General features: G+C 41.6%; 1 protein-coding gene across 1 annotated transcript; it reads right to left on the reverse strand.

The window, feature by feature from the left end:
* Nucleotides 1–3,036: 3,036 nt before the first annotated feature.
* stk35 (serine/threonine kinase 35) lies at nt 3,037–18,372 on the reverse strand. The gene is made up of 3 exons (XM_044038569.1): nt 17,662–18,372; nt 13,382–14,202; nt 3,037–4,986 (listed from the first exon to the last, which is right to left on the reverse strand). Exons 1-2 carry the CDS (start codon nt 18,209–18,211, stop codon nt 13,460–13,462), a joined length of 1,293 nt encoding a protein of 430 aa, XP_043894504.1. The 5' UTR covers nt 18,212–18,372; the 3' UTR covers nt 3,037–4,986; nt 13,382–13,459.
* Between the last annotated feature and the right edge of the window lie 178 nt (nt 18,373–18,550).

An 18,550-nucleotide genomic window follows, 5' to 3' on the forward strand; every position in this document is an offset into this window, starting at 1 on the left:
AGAACACTGACATGTTGTCAGCATGTGTGTGGCCCGTTGTTTAGGAAGTATCACTGGATTTTCCCCGATTCATCTTTAATCTCTACTTGTTAATTAGTGAGTGAAGACTGAGGTTATATGGAGGTAAAATAGTCATTGATTAGCAAGACTTGAACTATTCTCTATATTTGAGCTAATAACATGACTACTTACTAAATATACACAGAATATTGATTCTAACATTTGTGTACCTTTTAAAACTTGAACCTGACTGAAATGAACATATTTCCCATACTTCCCGATAAAAAAAAGTTGCTAGCTGTAGCTCCACTTCAGTAGCTGATATTGTCTGGGTGCAGGTGACGTCTGGTTTCAAAAGTAGTCAAATCTACGAGGATAAATCTGAACAACTGAACTGGGCTGTTGTTTGGGTGTGTGATCACAGCTCAGTCTGTGCTGATAAAACAAACTGAACCAGTGACGACACACAGGATTACTGACAACTGTGGGAAAAAGCGGCTTCTTCCACTCGGTGCCTGTGCCTAAGTAAACAGTGGTGAGACAAACAAACCCATCAAGCATCACCATGACCACAGTCACAATCCATCACTATACCTGGACAATGAGGTCCATAAATGTTCCATGAACAGCTGGGAATAGACTTTTTTAATGATATGTATCTGCCTATGCTTCGCTAATCTAACGATATGGTGGCACCACCATATCTACCATCCATGAACTTCAAAAAATATTACATTTATACTTAAATTTCCGATTTTTGTATTTGATTTATTGCCTCTTTAGGATGATTTTTTTTCTCTCTCATAAACACTAACCTCATCAGGTCCAGTAGTCTTCACAGAGATCAAAACCTGGTCCTAATGAGGCAGAACCTGGCTGAGATTTGGATTGTGTTTAAGATTTGTGTTGTGGATGCTGGCTTTGTTTGGACTGTCCAAATGAACGGAAATAAATGCTCTGTCCTAAGAAGAACAGCTGGGAAAACCTGTGTGTGTCTTTTTTAAACTTCTTTTAAATTGAACTGGAGCTCAAATCTGAAAATGTACTTTTGCAAAACCACAGAATCAAGTGTGTGCAGCTTGTTTTTGCTACTTGTGGTTTAAAGTTACACTCTGTCGATTATTATTGAGGGAGCATTCATGCTAATCAACGAGTAGAGAAGAAGACTTTCACACGTCCGCTGAGCTCCGTTTATGGTCTTTGGTAATTCTATAGCTGTGTCGAAACCTGTCAACCATAAATTATCCGAGTCCGTAAATTGTTTCTAAATCAGCTGATAGCCATAGATTTTAATAATGTTGTGTGTTTTCTTACAGGTGATTCTTAGAGTGAAGTACTGCAGCTGATTCAGCTGCTTCCTTCTCTTAAGCACAGGAGGACGTGATTACTGCCTGCAGCTGGATTTAAAAATGTCTTTTTGTAAGGAAACAATTTCCTGGACGAGATTCTCTCAGACACAAACACACTCACACACAGAGTAACAGAGAAAGTTCTAGTTTTGATCGTTTATTCCAAGAAAAGTTTGTCAAACATATTTACAACAACAAAACATGATTGTTTAATGCCTCTCCAAAACACCGACCGGCTGCTGTTCGCGTCTTATCCAAAAAAGCAGCGGAACAACATTTCAGAAGAAACTCAACGCTGGAAAATATAAACTAAAAAAAGGTTATCAACACAACTGTGGCAGAGGGGCTTGGCTCTTTACAGTGCTTGCAGTGAAACAGTTTGCATAGTGTAAAAGTGTTTTCAAGTGGAATAAAGTAAGAGACAAGAGCAAAGTGAAAAGTACAGTGAGTGGACAACAAGTGATGACTATGGAGATATACAGTCATTTAGCCACGTTAGCATTGAGGCTTAAAGAGACGGGTAGAGCGACATAAGAGGTTAGATTTCAAAAACTGCAGCTCCTATATATCCACTATTCCACACTAAAAACCCACACCGTTAAAATCAGCAAAGGGAGCGAGAGGTAACTTACAAGGAAGCTACGTATGGTTTTCTTGCACCGCTTCATGTATGAAATAATAATATATGCTCATCACATCGATGACACAGACTGAATTTGACAGGATCACAACCAAACAAAGCAAACAGCATAATTATCGTTTGGCGTTTGTTCGTCGGACCAGCTGAGTAATACCGTCAGCGACAGAGCGAAAGAGAGTGAAAGAAACACACGTTTCAATGTTTAAATGTTAGCAGGTGCTGCGCGTGACGGGGGGAGAACCTGGATGTTAGCATAAGCACACAGAGTCAAGTAAGTCAGAGGCTGGTTCAGGTTTGAAGAGTTTTGAGGTACAAAAAAATGAAATAAAATAAAAAAACAAAAATATCTATCCTACTCAAGTAAAAGCAAGACAAAGTTACACTGAGACTGTCACGGTGCTGAGGATGAGGTAGGACCACACTATTCAACGCCTCAAGTTCTGCTATTACTACTACGACCCAGATGCTACACGAGACTGTTTGGTCATTCCCCTCATCTGTGCTGGAGACTGAACACTATATATACTGTATATATATATATATATACTGTATATATATATATATATATATATATAAATATATATATACACACACATGTATGTAAGTGTGTACTGCATGTATACATGTGTAGCTGTGTCTCAGTTCAGGGCCCGCCTCTTCCCAACACTGCATTTGAAGCGACTCAGTTCGAAAAGGCTCCTCCAACTGGTGGATCCTTAAGTCTGACCTATCCCAGGATTCATTACACTCAAGAGAAGAATGCTTTAAAAGGACAAAAATAATGCACACGTTTAAATATAAGACACAGGCTTCACATCAGTTGAAAAAATGTACATAAAAGGAAAAATACTGCAGTATGTACGCAGCAATACACGCAAAGGCTTTAAAACTATGAATGTATGCATTCGTGATGTGTGCACGACAGGGAAACTCCCCCGTAAACTTCCACGTCTGTTTGTTTCAGCCTCTACAGTGGACGCCAGCCTTCATCGTCTCTGTCCTCCGAAGACAGCGGGCCCCTGAATCGAGACACAGCTTGTGTATGTGCGTATACGTTCCCTCTTCCAGGATTAGCATTTCTTTTTTTGACTACCTCCTGAAACAATGACTGAGTCTTCCAGTTTCATCCCGAAGCCAACAAGCCACCAGGGGACGCTCACAAAAAGAATTCAAGAACTATGGGAGACATTTCCCTGAGGAGTTAATGGCCTCCATTGCAAGTCTCATGTCTCCTTCAATAGAAGAAAGTGTGGAGTTTGGAAATGATCTTTCCATTTAAAGTAAAACAGACGCAGCACATGAGTGGACGCCAGTGTGAGTGACAGCTGGTGTTGTCCAATAGGAACATGGCGCTGGAAAACAGTCATTCTCTCAGCTTCAAAAGATTCTCATGTGACTTCACAACCTGTTACCACTTGTTTTTTATTATTCTGTGCATTTAAGCTTCATGTTCTTGCTGTCGTTGCTTCAATGTCTCTGTGATACTTGACCACAGTGACCACTGCAAAGAATATGAAGCGCTTCCGTAAAGACGGGGAGGAGGGAGGGGGACAGTAAGGATGGCTTTTCCGTGACTGCTTTCAGGGATGATTTCCAGCTGGTAAATCTTCAAATTTCCTGTGAGTGTTCTTGAATCAGATACTCAGCAAAGAAACAGGCAAAGGCGGCTCAGTACTACTCTGGTGTCACTGTTCCCACAAAGACACCCGTTATTCACAACACAACAAACAGAAACTCTTTCTACAGGTAGTTCTCATATGACACAATCATCCAATCCCTTAAAGTAAATAAAAAAAAAAAACATTCACTGCAAAACTGTTAGTACATCAAATCATCACCGTTGTTTCTTGGTTCAAACTGCATCACATGACTTACTGTCTTGTGATCAGGACTCGCTGTGAGTTCACACGACGCGAGTGACCTGTGAGTTGAGGTCGCACACGAAAAACACATGTGGTCACAAACACGCGAGAAGTGACGCGATACGGGAATGATGCGTGAATTCCTCTGTTTCCTCTTTGTCTCCTGTCTCTGATGAATCCATGATTTTCTTATTACAGTTCCAGCCGTCGACACCTGATCGCTTGTGGTGACAGGAAGCGTCACAGACTTGGTCAAAGTTCAGTGATGTCTGTGATGCCTGGGAAATGTGTTTCAACAGACACATTTCAGAGTTTAGGGGGCGATTGCTCACAAGTTGCAAAACTCTTTGGCATCCGAATAAAAATCCTGTAGTATGAACTTAAGTAAAAAAAGAAAAATGTTTATTGTAAGCTTTGCAGTGATGACAGACAGATTTGTCCATCAGATACTCTCTTTGGATTCAACAGAAACAATACAACTGATGTATGGTGACACTTAACGTGCCCCCTTCCACACTAAATAAAGATTATTCACATTAATTCTGCCTCTGCCTGGTGTCGTGAAACGTCCTTGTAACATTTTCTTGACATGAACAAATGTGGAAAGTCACCACACAGTCACATTCTAACCTGACATCATTGCATCACTGGTTGGGTATTATTTAAAAAGTGTGACATCACTGAAAACCAAAGTGTCTGTTGGTCAACTGCTCGTTTCTGCAAACACTAACCTCTAGGAAAAGTAGTTTCAAACTCTTTCGGGGTGTCACATTACGTGTGCTTCCACTGTTACACATAAAATCCATTCGCACTTTGTGAGTCGTGTTTTAAGGCACAAGGTTGTACGGAGCAGTGAAGTGTCGTCTGCTCTTCCCACCATCGTCACAATGACACTGACACAATCCAGTCGTGTGACCTTTGCCAGTTAAGAGTGACCGGTAAAAAAAAACCATGACAAAGTCTCACAGATACTGAAATTCTCCTCAGTTAAAGCTCCACAGAGCTCCATGGTGACGGCGATCAGCGGTGGATCAGTTCAACCGTCACTTCCCAAAAAACTGTGGATCGTTCACAGTTCAGTTTGTTGTTAGAGGCCCTTTTTCCATCGGCGTCCAGGTCTATGTAGTAAACAAAGCTGCAGAGACAGAGTAAGAACATGTCAGCAAACAGTACTGTTTATTCCATTTCATTCTGTATTTCTTCTTTACAGCAGTTGGTGTCCTTAGTCCTTACTTCCTCTTCTTTTTTGGTGCTTAACTGCATATTATGTAGATACAGGCACAGATATATATGTATATATACACTGCATATATATACACTAAAATAATTGAATTCAGTCCTTCAGTCATTTCAGTGCTGATTGTAGGTTTTACAGTCTTTGTATAAGGAAACATCAAATCAGGGTTTCCACACATTGGTTGACATCAAATTAAAAGGACTCTTCACTGACTTTCCAGGACCAATTACCTCAGAAGTAAGGACCAAATGTGCTGACACAGGTTAAGACAGAAGGGCAACTTGTGAGAGCCGCTTTTACTGCGAATATTCTTAGGATCTTGGAAAAAGTGAGGACAGTGTCCACATCACCGCTAGTACTTACGACTCAATGCTTGCTCTGCGTAGGCTTAACAGCAGGTGGCGTCGTAACAAATATTATTAAACCCATGTCTATTAAGGCCGATTTTCTAAAACTTCCTTTTTTCTAAAAGGGCCTTGAAAAGCATGGGTGGGAACCCTGGTTATTGTAGAAAATAAATACTGGGAAATGAACTTGAAGAACCAGATCTGCTAGCTAGCTAATATCAAACATGTCCTCACGGCTGAACATCAGCATCCACAGACCTTTAATTCAACCTGACCGCGAGTGCAGACAGTGGCCGAGTCATAGCGTAACAACATTTCTCCTCTGCCTGCAGTAAAATGACTCGGGGACCACCTGACACCTCACTGTGTGCAGATGTGCTCAGGTTCAGTTCAGCGCTGTGACTCTAATAATAGCCCAACGTGCCACAGCTTGTGCTGGCAGCAGTTTGTTCAGTGTCTTCATGGGGTTGCATAACCTCACAGCACATGGGACAGACACAAGTGGGTCAGCTTAGTGGGAGGCACGCACACTGGAGATGCCGAGTGAGGCGCGCTTTGAAATTCTGTGCTGAAGTCGTCGTCCCACACGGTACGAAAGTTGTCATAATGTGTTAACGGGTGAAAAACGTACACATTTATTAAAAGGACTTATTAAAAGAACGTGTCATGTATTTATTGTAATATATTACAATAATATTGTAGTTCCCTGCGACTTTTGGGAAAAGGAGAGACACGAAGAATTGACCTTTAGTGAAAACCTTGCCACTTGAAAAAGGCTGTTTTAAGAACACTTAGATTGCTTTGTGTCGCTTTAAGATACAACACTAAATTGAATATTTGTTTGTGGACAGAACAGCCACTGTTTTAGTTTGGGGTTTTCTAAACATTAAGAAACTCTCTAAACAATGCTCTCTAAACCTCCGACCAGAGGCCTTGGCTGTTTCTCAGTGTATACAACATGGAATGGCTCAGTTTCTGTCCTATCAGCTTACCACAGGCTAAGTGTGTTCATAAATAGACTGGTGTTTTTGTCCTTATGGTGTGCTGAGACATGGAGAGAGGGCTTACATCACCACCACTCCCATATGCATACATACATACAAGTGTCCAGTAAAGAGCTGACCCCGTTTTTCTGGTTCAGGGGTTGACAGAGGTTGTTAAAGTCTGAGCTTTGGACAAGAAGACGAATCCATTCTTTCTAACATGGACCGTGTTTTCCTTCATTTAAAAACCTGTTCTTTAAAACAACCAGTATTGTTGATTTCACAACTTTACGAGGTCTCAGCTTGAACCTCAAAATCTTTCATAACTTGACTCTGTGACTTTTTGTGTTTGTCCTCTGCAGCTTTTAAAGGGAGCAGCTTGTTGTACCTGTGTGAACTTTCTGACCTGAGGCACACGCTTTACAAACATGCCTCTCATTCCTGAGTACACACACCAACGTGGATAGGTTATACAACTTCACGACGCTCACACTGCCAGCGACACAGAGAACTTTGTTTTTACTTTCAAACTCAAGTGGATACAAATGACAAGTCTTCTCAAGTCTAACCCATTAATAATCACTAATACAATGATTGAAGGATATCTCGTCTTTGTTTTACAAAACATCAGGAGCTCTGTTGACAGCTTCTTTTGAATATTGGTTCAGAGTCCAGCTTCAATATGGATTCAAATGCCCGACCTGTCAATCTCAGAACCAATCATCTATTGAAAGCTTTCATTTCCCTTTGAGCATTTACTCGCAAGTATTTAATAAGTAATCTCTAATCTGAATTCATATAAAGCTAGCATTTAATAAAGAGAGGTGTTCCACCTCTTCTGCTCTCCACATGGAGCATTAATCTGGGAACAATCAAGGCCTGCTCAAAGTGGTGAAACTGAAAATGGAAACCAGAAGACTTCTGGTCCCTTGCCTCAATATTCTACATATTCACATGAAACTGTTGACACTGATCACCATGGCAGTTCTATTGGTGCTAATCTTTAGAAGACCTTGACCTCTGACCTCCCTGCAGAGCAGAGGGGTACAACCATTTCCTTTACACAGCTGTGACGGAGCACACAGACTGTCAAACATCCCACATCCCAAAACTTCTCACTGCTCAAATCAATTCATAGTGTACACTAGGGGTGGGTATAAAATACTGTTGTCCCTGTGAATTTGTAATTAACAAATTAATTACTTAGGTCGAAATCTCGCTCTATTTGAGACAGAGAACTCTGTGATTTCAGCTTCTGACTACAGCTGCCACACATCATTATCACTGCTACATGAATAAGCAGAATAAAACAAAATGTCAAAATCCATTAAATTAGATCGGCACTCATCCATTTGTCGTTGCGTAACGTCAGACAGGCGCAGTAAAAACAGCAGAGAGAGAGAGAGAGAGACCAGAATCTTTCTTGAAGAACTGCAGCAGCACTTTGTTATTATCAGAGTGAACAGTGGCTTTTTTACGAGGTCATGGTGGTTTTATGGGTGTGCGCCGTTCAAAGCAGCACATTCCTCACTGCCGACAATCACCAAAACCATTCATTTCATCACTTTAAAAAAAAGGTGTGTGGAGAAAGGTTTCTCTTCGTGTAAAAGTGACAAAGCATTTCCAGAAAATAATGGTGACTTTATTAAATAGAACCAGCGGCCAAATGAAACTACTTCACAGGTTGAGCGGACATTCGTTCAATGTTCTTGTGCTTTGTAATAAAACTGAGCTCCAGTTAAAAGGTGATGTGTGGATCTGTCAAGACCCCAGTCTTGTTACATTAAAAAGATCAGGATTATCCTCAGAACCTCTTTAGGTTTTTTATACAAATAGGATTTAATTTAATAATGGACACTAGGGCCACATAATGATGAATCTGTTGATTTTCTTGATTTATCGATCGTTGATCGGTGTTTACCAAACTTGGAAATGATCTCAAATGTCTGGTTTTGTCCAGAAACCAAAAGAGTTGAGGCCAAACTTCACATTCGTTTCCTGCCCTCAGGTAATCCTGAGTTCTTATGCACTTATGTTGTCACAGGACAGAGCGTGCAGCAGTGACACAGCAAATCCACACGGCCATCCGCTGCAACAGATGTTGACCACGCCTTTTTTTTGCATTATTTACAGCCAAGTACCTTGTCAGTTTCTTTCACACAATTTTATCCAGTCAACAGCAAAAATAATCCACCCAGACACAAAAACATACGACTCTGCTCAGCAACAGTGGTGAGCGGTGAGGCAATGATAGACAGCACACGGACTGTGGGGAGATTAATGCAGTGTAAAGAGCTTACGACTCATTAGATTCAACACAGGCACCATGAATGGGGACAGCGGAGTGGAAAAAAATGTGGATCAGCGTTATTCCAGTTCAATGTGGTCCTCCGGTGCAGTGCCATGGTGGGCGGTGCATCATAAATTGGGCATATTTTCTGTAAACACGCATGATAATAAAAAAGGTGGCAGATTTTCACTCCAACGTTCAACTTTACTCGCTCATCCTTAGTATGTGAACGTAAAGAGGGGCTTCACCGCCATTGTTTGTGCAGGAACTTTGTGTTTGCAGTTTTTGTCCCCGAGGCCGTATTTAAAACTTTCACAGCCACCGAGTTACATAAGAACACCAATAATGCTCATCAAGCCCTCTCCTAAAAACTCATTGCCTTCTTCTGGTATTTGTCAGCCCGTCAACAATACCCCCACTGAGTGAGCCAGCGCACTGGACATAGTGTACCCTGCATATAACTGCTCTCCAAACAACCCCCATTTCCTTTAAAGGAGCGACTTCAGCGTTGTCTCAGATGAGAATGTTTTTGTTTGAAATGGGCACTGTATAGGCGCAGTCAGATAAGACACACCGTACTTTGTTTCATGAGGTGTATTCTCACATTAATGATCATTTTTTTGAACCTGCATACGCTGTATCATTGCGCTACGGTTCGATTGACGTTTTCTGCCATCCGTTCATTTCCATGTTGGTCCACGTGGAGCCTACACCGACGTGTCACACCTCCACAGTTCCAGTTTGGTTCTTCGTACGTAACAACGGAGAACTTGGCCCTTGCTCTTTTCATAATGATGCTGTGGCTTTTAATTTATAGAACCAGCGTTTTACTTCCAACAGGTCCATATCTGACCCGTCAGCATCAAAGTTGTTGGTGATGTGACATTAAAAAGATTCCCGTACATTTACAATGTATTGGAGATGTTTACGAAAAATGGACCTTCCTCACATGTGAGAGAAAGCGAATTTTATCTTAATCAAATCATTTCAGGATCTCTTAATTGGGATATTGTACTTGATCATAAAGTGATTTAAATTATTTAGCAGTATTTTTTCTCTTTTAATAATATATATATATTTTTTTTTTGTGTGTATTAGTTAGGACAGTGAAGTGTGAAAAGGGGGAGAGGGGAAGCCATGCAGCAAAGAACCACAGTTGGAATCAAACCCGGGCCCTTTTGCCCCATGGGGCACCAGCTCTACAAGCTGATCCATCAAAAATAACTGAGCACCAGCAACTCGAGTACTCATTATGGTTCATGTGTGCAGTACAAGGAGACAACACCCTGAAAATGCCTCAACTTGCAAAAAGCCTGATCAACAGTGAATCAACAGTGTGTCCTAAAATAAAGAGACTGTACATGTGGGGAGGGCCAGGGCTTACAGTGCTCTGGCCTGGTTTCCACTGAGGTGGCACGCGGCTGGCAGGCAGAGAGACAGAGGACACAATGTTCCTGATGCAAGTCTCTTTATAAGCCCTGAATCACGAGCAGCACGGTCACTGTCCAGCACAGGCAGAGAGGGAGGGAGGGAGGAAGGAGGCAGAGAGGATGGATGAGAGAGATGGGGAGGGTGATGCCATACAAAACACTGATACACACACAGAAACGTGCTGATGTCTTGTCAACATCACAGCCAATCTGTGTGTGTGCTTATATATATATAGATTTGTACTCGTTTTTGTGGCATAAACACTGACCCTGGCAGGACCAGTGGTTCTCGTGGAGACTGTAAGGGAGGAAATATCTACCAGCAAGTAACAATCTCTCCCCAAGAAGTATTCTGTCTTTCCGGCGTTAGCAAGAGGTTTTCCAAAGTAAAGTAAAGTATAGTAAATATTTATTTAATCTGACTCCATTTAAACAACAATTAACTTTACTTTTAAATATTGTTGGGAATTAAAGTTAACCAATCATTTAAAATGTAAACCCTTTAAGAATTCAATCCTATTGTCAAGAAATCTGACATTGGTCTAGTTCAGGGATGGTTTATATTATAAAAAACACTCAGTGACCTTTTTCCACATAGAAGATTAGCATTAATGCCTAGGTTGAAGTATTCAGAGGTCAGAAATGTAACTCGACAGTTTACAGGACATGATACTCAATCTTTTCTATTCAACTCAGAGGTCGAGGGTATGAGTGTTAAATCTCACCATATAACTAGACTAAATAAATCTTCAATAACAGATTTTATTTAACTATTTAGAACAAAAGTCTCAACAAGGCAATATTAGAAATGAAGGGTTAACATACCAGTTTATTGAAATGTCCAGTAGTAGAAAAATACAGCCAAGAAGTTGTATGACACACAGTTGATGTGTGGGAGCTTCTGTTAAGCAGACCAAACTCCTCGAGGAATGGGAGCTCTGTCCCTAATATCCAAGATATCCAACCAGAACACAGACACCTTATATTGACATATCCATTGTGATTTACTCAGGAATGCTATTTCCATCTGAGGACCTTTTAATCACCATGGGGTATTTTCACATGACAGTTGAGCCACCTTGACTTGTCTACTTCCTGCACTGAGAACATCAGACCTACACACTTCAAATGAGACAGTGTTTACACTTCAGAGTGGTGGGACTGTCCCCAACTGATGAGGTTTGAACCTAGTTGATTGATTCCTTTACCGATAATCAAAGAGCAGAATATACAGAGTGATGACGTTTCGTCTATTGTCTCCAGGGTGTGGTCTCACTGTCTTACAAGACCAAAACCTGGTACTAATAAAACATGTGCATCATTTGAGGAACTGGTCATGTTTAGAGCTAAGATTTGGTTATGGATAGAGTTAGGTATCAACTGGTTATGGTGGAAGTCAGGGTTAAGGCTCCATTTAAGCTGGCCAAATGCAGTGTGTTAAAAAATAGAAAACAATGGGACTTGTTTCTCTGATCAATTTCGACAATAGCAAAACGCTGTTCTATTTTCAGCGCATGGGAACCTTCTGAAAGGGAGTGCCTTCCTAAGGCAGTGCTAGATAATCTCTTTTCAACCCAAACAAAAGGCAGCTGTGAGGGCGGAGCATCACGCAGTGAGGTAAACACAGGGCTGACAAATGATCAGGTTGAAATGCTGCCAATGATTAAATGGGATTGATGATGTGGTAATGTGACGCCTTTAAAGCATCCAGTCAACATTCTACTCCTGAGTAAGTCTTTACTTCTATGACGTCGCTGCACCAGCTTCCATACTGTTTCTGTTCCTCTGTAGATGTTAAATCTCATGGGTGAGCTATGCATCATCACTATGACGTAACCAGCTCTCTCCTAAGTTAACATGCTCCTGACATAAGTACACATGCAGCATAATGCCCCCATAGCCACTAATCCCTCTCTCCAGCAGATGAACCAGTGCAAGGTCCTGTTGCATAACATGGTTTCCCATTAGGCCACGAGAAAACAAGGCCAGTGTGCAGTGGTGCACAAGCGTGTGACACCACCTTCTAAGCACTTTGCCGACTCGCACAAGGCCGAGAGCCAAGCGGTGTGACGTCACAGAGTATGGGGGGGGAGGACAGCCCAGTGTCAAACAATAGCTTCAATCATCAATGAAGTTGGTTTGAGTTCAAACAAAGACAGACAGACATTTCGGGTCGCTGAGCAAACACTTTGGGGGCTCATTGCTATGCTACAAGATGTTTCTGCTCTAAAAAGCAAACTGAGACAATCTTACAGCGACACTTTACTTCCACTGCAAAAAGTCACTTATTAGTGAGGATGTTTGTTTTGGGGACGAGGGGAGGGCGGGTCCTACTGATATCTGACACAATATGTAGTAAAATCTGTCAGGGTTGCAATGATTAATGATCAAATAATCAGTTTCAGTGAGGCTAAATGAGTAAAACCGACTAAAACTGAACTTTGTTCTGTGATGTATTTAATTAAAAGCAGGTGGTTTGCCCTGAGGTCATCAGTGTTCCAATAAAGACAATACCTGAACAACGTGTGCACTTTATATTAACATCAGTCATCTTGTTAACGTTATCAGTGGCTTAGGACTGTGTCTTGACGTCAGTGCACCACAGCAGACACTTTCACTCTGTTAATCCTGATTCTAAGACAGAGGAGGAAGTCAAAAATGTGGGCCAACTTGACTTCACGGCTCAACGGGGCAGCGTCAAATCATTATAGTTTTCCTCCAAATATGGAAGAGAACTTAAGATGATCGATGAAATCCTCACACACTGTCCCTTTGTTTGCTGGCGCAATTAAACATCAAATTAAACATTAAATATCGTGATTGATTTATTATTATTTTAAGTTTATTATTTTGTCCAGAAAACGCCACCAATGGTGAAACATGTCTTATAATTCCCAACTTAATTTTGAATGTTATGACACGGCAAAGAAATGCATCATCACCGCAAGCGTCGCATTCAAATCCTCACTTTAGAGTCCGACTTCCTGTTTCAGCCTTGACCTACTGTACTAAACGTGTAAAGAGGATTGACATGTGTTCAGGTGAGGCCAGCTTTTTACACTGATACTGCTGCTTCTCTCTCTGAGTAAAGAGAGGTCAAATCAATGCAATTGGCCAATACATGTCAACTGATTTCATTTCATTTATAGTGCAGTTTATAAACTTTTGCAAAGTGTATAACGCACATGTTGATATTTTGCGATAAATGTAAAATTTAAAAGTATTAAAGGAAGTCGAACGTACCTGGGAAACAAAGAGGTCCCTTCGTTGACTGGTTAGAGTTACAAAAAAATAAAGAGAAGTTGGAAAAGGTGGTGGCCGTCACGCTGCACATGTGACTTGGTCCATCCGCACCTCCAGCTGGAAGGCGTCTGGTCTGTCCTGAGGGTTGACCGCGAGCATGTCCTGGAGCAGTTTCTTCACGTCCTCAGACATGGAGCTTCTGGCTCTCTGAGGGATGTGAAGAACCATCTTAGGGTTCTCCAACAGAGCCTCACCAACAGGTACAATCTCTGTGCCCTGCCGTATGTAGGTGCCCAGCAGCTCACGCTTGGACTCTGCATCGATGAATGTGATCCGCTCAAGCATTGCCCAGATGATGATGCCCAGGGCGAAGATATCAGCTTTGGCCGTGTAGTGACCCTCCCACACCTCGGGGGCCATGTAGAAGTCTGAGCCACAAGCTGATGACAACCAGTACTTGTTTATGTTGTTGATGTTGTTCTGGTTGCTGCCTCTGCCAGCTGCTCCTGTTGCCGGGTGCTCTTCACTGATATTGCGCTTTAGACCGGCACAAACTTTACTGAGGCCAAAGTCGGCAACTTTGAGAACAGGTGTACCAGATTTCTGTGAGATGAGAATGTTGTCTGGCTTCAGGTCGCGGTGGACGATGTTGTTCTTGTGTAGAAACGCTACAGCACTCGTCAACTGACGCATAAAGCTGCAGTTAGTCTGGGGATCGGGCCGGCGGGACAGGATGTACTGGTTGAGGTCTCCACCCTCACAGAACTCCATGACGAACCAGAGGTAACACGGCCCCTCCGGGTAACCCAGGATCCGCTCCCCTGCAGCATGCAGATTAAACGGGAACCAGATTAGTGACTTGATCAGACATTACCAAGTATCTCAATAGATCTATAAGTCTTTATAGTTAAACATAACAATGAATCTTACACAAGTCCAGTCATGCGTGACTACAGCACGACTTTTGCTACCATTTCAGCAGCGTTTGACATGTTCATTGTTTACTGGTATGAGAGTTTTGATGTATCCTGGGAAACAGGCTCGTTTATACAGTATAAGTTAACATTAAAACACACACTTCAAACAGTGAATGCATAACATGGTGTTTATTTTTTGGCAATGATCAATTTAAACGCATGTTAAAGGGAAAAGTCATTAGACTGGACATGAGGTATTCTGCCCATTGTTCGATGCACTGTAGCTGACATTTAACGCAGGGTGTGTTGAACCCACTGTTCTAACATGCTCTGCTGGGCTTTCACTTTTAATAATTTTGACATGAGATTCCACATGTCAGTGTAAAACTCCCATTTAACCCCAGGCACATTTTAATCACCTGTTCACAGAAGCTGTTTGATAACTGACTACCTGAGTTTGGAATCTGAGCCAACTGCTGACAGAAGCCCATTTATATTTGAGGATGTTTCAGCAGAGAATAGTTTATGCTAAGGACAAAACAGTTTGTTCCCACTTTCCCCATTATTATATGTTGCAGGATATGGGGGGAGTCCAGAGAATCAGGTTTCACAGCCAAACACTACATGATTTATTGTGAAACAATTGCAACTGTCACATTTCCTCCTGAGGAAACGTCGTCGGTATCTGTGCTTACATTTACAGTAGCGTCAAGAGCTCATAAACTCGGCTGTCTCGCTTCCACTTCAAATCTCTAACATTTGCAGACAGAAGAACCTGACCTGAAGCTCAGGGTCTCCTCAACAAACCTCAGCTGATCCAGACACATCTCACCTTTTAATCACCACTTCTGTACAAACTGCATATGAAAAACTAAAGATGCCGTTTTCAGAAAACCACAAACCCCAACATTGGGGCTGCAACTAATAATGTTTTTTCTTCTTGGTTAATTTGTAATTGTTTGGTCCATAAAATGTCAGAAAATATTGAAAAAATATGATAAATGAAAAATTCAGTTTCAATGATTGATATTTGGAGCAAAAAAAACGGAACATATTTACATTTGAGAAGCTGGAAAAAACTGTTTGATTTACTTTTTAAAAGAAAAACATTCAAATCCCTTAATCGATTACTTAATTTAGTAATCATCTAATAGACTAATTGTTATTTAAGAGACATACAGCATGTTGTCAGCCAATATACACGCTTATTGCTTATATACACACACATTATTTTATAAGTTAGATCTGCTTCACAATTTGATAACTAGTGATTTTTTTTTTATTATCACCTCCTATCCAACTACCTAATTGGATACGTTAGATAAAAACATCTCTTCCACCACCGGCACCAGTGAAACTGGTTTTCAAACTGTCCCAACAGCATCGCTCCCCCCACACGACCTCCACTGAAGACCACTGCCAGCTGTTGTGCCACCACTGCCACTGCTGATTTTACACTTTTAAAACTAGGTTACATGGACCAAAACAAAACATAAATAGGACCAAACAGGGGGGAAAAAAGTTTTAGAAATCCACAAGCCTTCACAAACGATTTATCGAAAATCCTACCAACACTAGTGCTTGATGAAACGACATCAGCTCAAGATTAATATTTTACTTCAAGAGCCTGAATGGTGACACTTACATAACAGCCAGGCTATTATAAGAAATGAAAAGAAGCAAAAACTGCACACTGACTGAGTCATAAACATGCTTATTTTAGGCAAATAACACAATACCACTAGCATTCTTATGCTATATTTGAATATTATGAGGACAGAAGACACAGTCACTATCTATTCCTATTTCAACATCATAACATATAAGGTCAAAGTAGGCCAAGCTGTATTTTTATATCCCAAAGTAAACTTGCAATATCACTGTTTACTGATCAAAATTCCAGTCAACAAGCAATGAGTTAACAAGTTACCAAGTAGTACACGGTGTTCTTTATGAGCTCAGGGCTACACTGTGTTCTCTCTCAGTGTACAGGAAACGTATGGCAACGTCTCTGACAACAGAGGGCAACAAAAAGCACTCAATGACTGACTGCTTAATTAGAATTAATAAATAAATAATGCACATTAAACCCATTAAAAACTAAATTGGAGCCTTGCATCACACACAGCATCTTCTAGCATCTTACAGTTTACAGCTGATGATGCAACTCCTACATTATATAATGTAACCACACACACACAGCATAGCATCAAAGCACTAAAGAAGTCACCAAAATGAACTGAACGATATTTATAATCAACTCATTTCGTGAACCTGAGCCAATGTTTGATTTATTTTAGTGATTACATAAAGACTCACAGAGTGGTTTACATGACCTTTCAAAACAAGAGATCCTAAAGTTTGGACTGAAGACTCGAACTGCAAAAATCACTTTCTAAACTTTGTGTCAAGTCTGATTTTGTTGAGTTGAGTTTAGTGCAGAAATACAGGCCATCACAGGGCAGAAATGAAATGACAAAAGACGGTCAAAATGACCAGTTGGAGTTCAAAGTGAGCATCAGAGTGAGGAAAAGATTGACTTTGAATATGGTGTTGTTTGTAGGGTATAGACAGAGTGGTCGAGTAATTCACAAACTGCTTATCTACTGGGCTATTCACACACAAACACCTCTAGGGCTCTCGGCCGTTCACCAGGTTAGACGACTTGTTGATGCAAGAGGAGAATGATCAGACAGGTTTAAATAACCAACAAACACCAACTTGTTGTGAACCCACAGTAATAATAGCTGTTGTCTAGTATAATGACAGTAGCTAATGACAGTCTGAATAAACTAAACCTAGGTACGCAGAAGACCATCTCCTAACGTTCTACACCTTGAAACCTGAAGATGATGGGACCAGACTGGATGTGACACCCTGCCACTCAACAAGGCTCCATGAGATTGGAATAATTTACCAAAGTCACTTAAATCAACTACTTGTATTCATGTTTTATAAGACTCACTGTTTGTTTGCCTTGAACTGAAATGATTGTTCTTGCTTTAGACTTGTACTCTTGTTTCTAGCGTTGCTTACTATGGTTGGCCATTAGTGTTATGACAATTGCAATGCACTGATGTGGTTTGAGACTTTGTTATGTTTACATAATTGTGCTGACTGTCCTTTGTCGTTATAGATTGTTGTCTTGTTTGTGTCCTTAAATGTTTGGAAACGTTCATGTTTTGTGTTTGAGGACCCCCAGAAAACTAGATGGTGCATCCTTTGATAAACACATTACAAATAAACACATTAGGTGTCGTGTGTCTAATAATGTGCCTGTGAATGTTGTGTTCTTGTGTGTGTGTGTTACTTGATTACTGTTATTGCTGCTGCTAACAGGTGAAAGTGTGTGTGTTTATGTACCTTTGAGTGACGTCTCCACCAGACGCAGGTACTGCTTGGACCTCTTGTTGCCGTGACTCATCTTCTGGGCCAGGCCACTTCTCTGCAGGACACACTCCTCCAGCTGCACTACGTTCTGGTGTCGGTTCTCCAGGCTCGTCAGGGCCCAGAACTCGGCCAGAGCCAGCTCCACGTTCTCTGGAGCGTCGCACTGGAGTCTCTTCACCGCCACCGTGGCTCCCGTTTTTCGGGATACAGCCTCGTACACCACCCCGTAGCTTCCCCGGCCGACCTCCCGGACCAGGTTGTACCGGGGGGACACCGCCGAGCCGGGCTTCATGCGCCCATTCCGCAGGAAGCTGACACAGAAATAATCATCGTCTTCCTCCATGGACTCGGTGTGGTGGTTGTTGTCCTCCACCAAGAGCGAGCGGAGGACTTTCCCAGCGGCTCGCCTCATCTTCCCGACCACACTCCTTCTGCAGTCTCGCACACCCCCGCTTACCTTTCTCCTCTTCTTCCCGTTGCAAATTTCCATAACTTCTTCTTTTTCTTTGTTGAAAGTAGGCATGGTGCGTGTTTATCTTTCATTACTTTAACTCTGGACTATTAAACTGGCCGTCGTTCCTTTCTCTTTTTCTTTCTTCTAAAAAAGGTTCACGGTATTCGGAAGAAACTCGCGAGCTTCACTAACAAAATGTTCCAGCAGCTCCGAGAACAAACAGGGAACAGGGGGCGTGGCCTCGCCACAGCTACGCCTCGCGCTGATTGGTGGAGGGGGATAAACAAAACAGCTCGCGCAGAGTCCCACAGGGCGCGCGAGACAAGGTTTGTCTGTGTTTTTTGTATTAAGTCAAATTACTGTACTGTTGTGGTCAATCAAACGTTGTGTTGAACCGGATTAAAACCG

The sequence above is a fragment of the Solea senegalensis genome, linkage group LG11 (assembly GCF_019176455.1).
Source record: "Solea senegalensis isolate Sse05_10M linkage group LG11, IFAPA_SoseM_1, whole genome shotgun sequence".
NCBI lineage: Eukaryota > Metazoa > Chordata > Actinopteri > Pleuronectiformes > Soleidae > Solea > Solea senegalensis.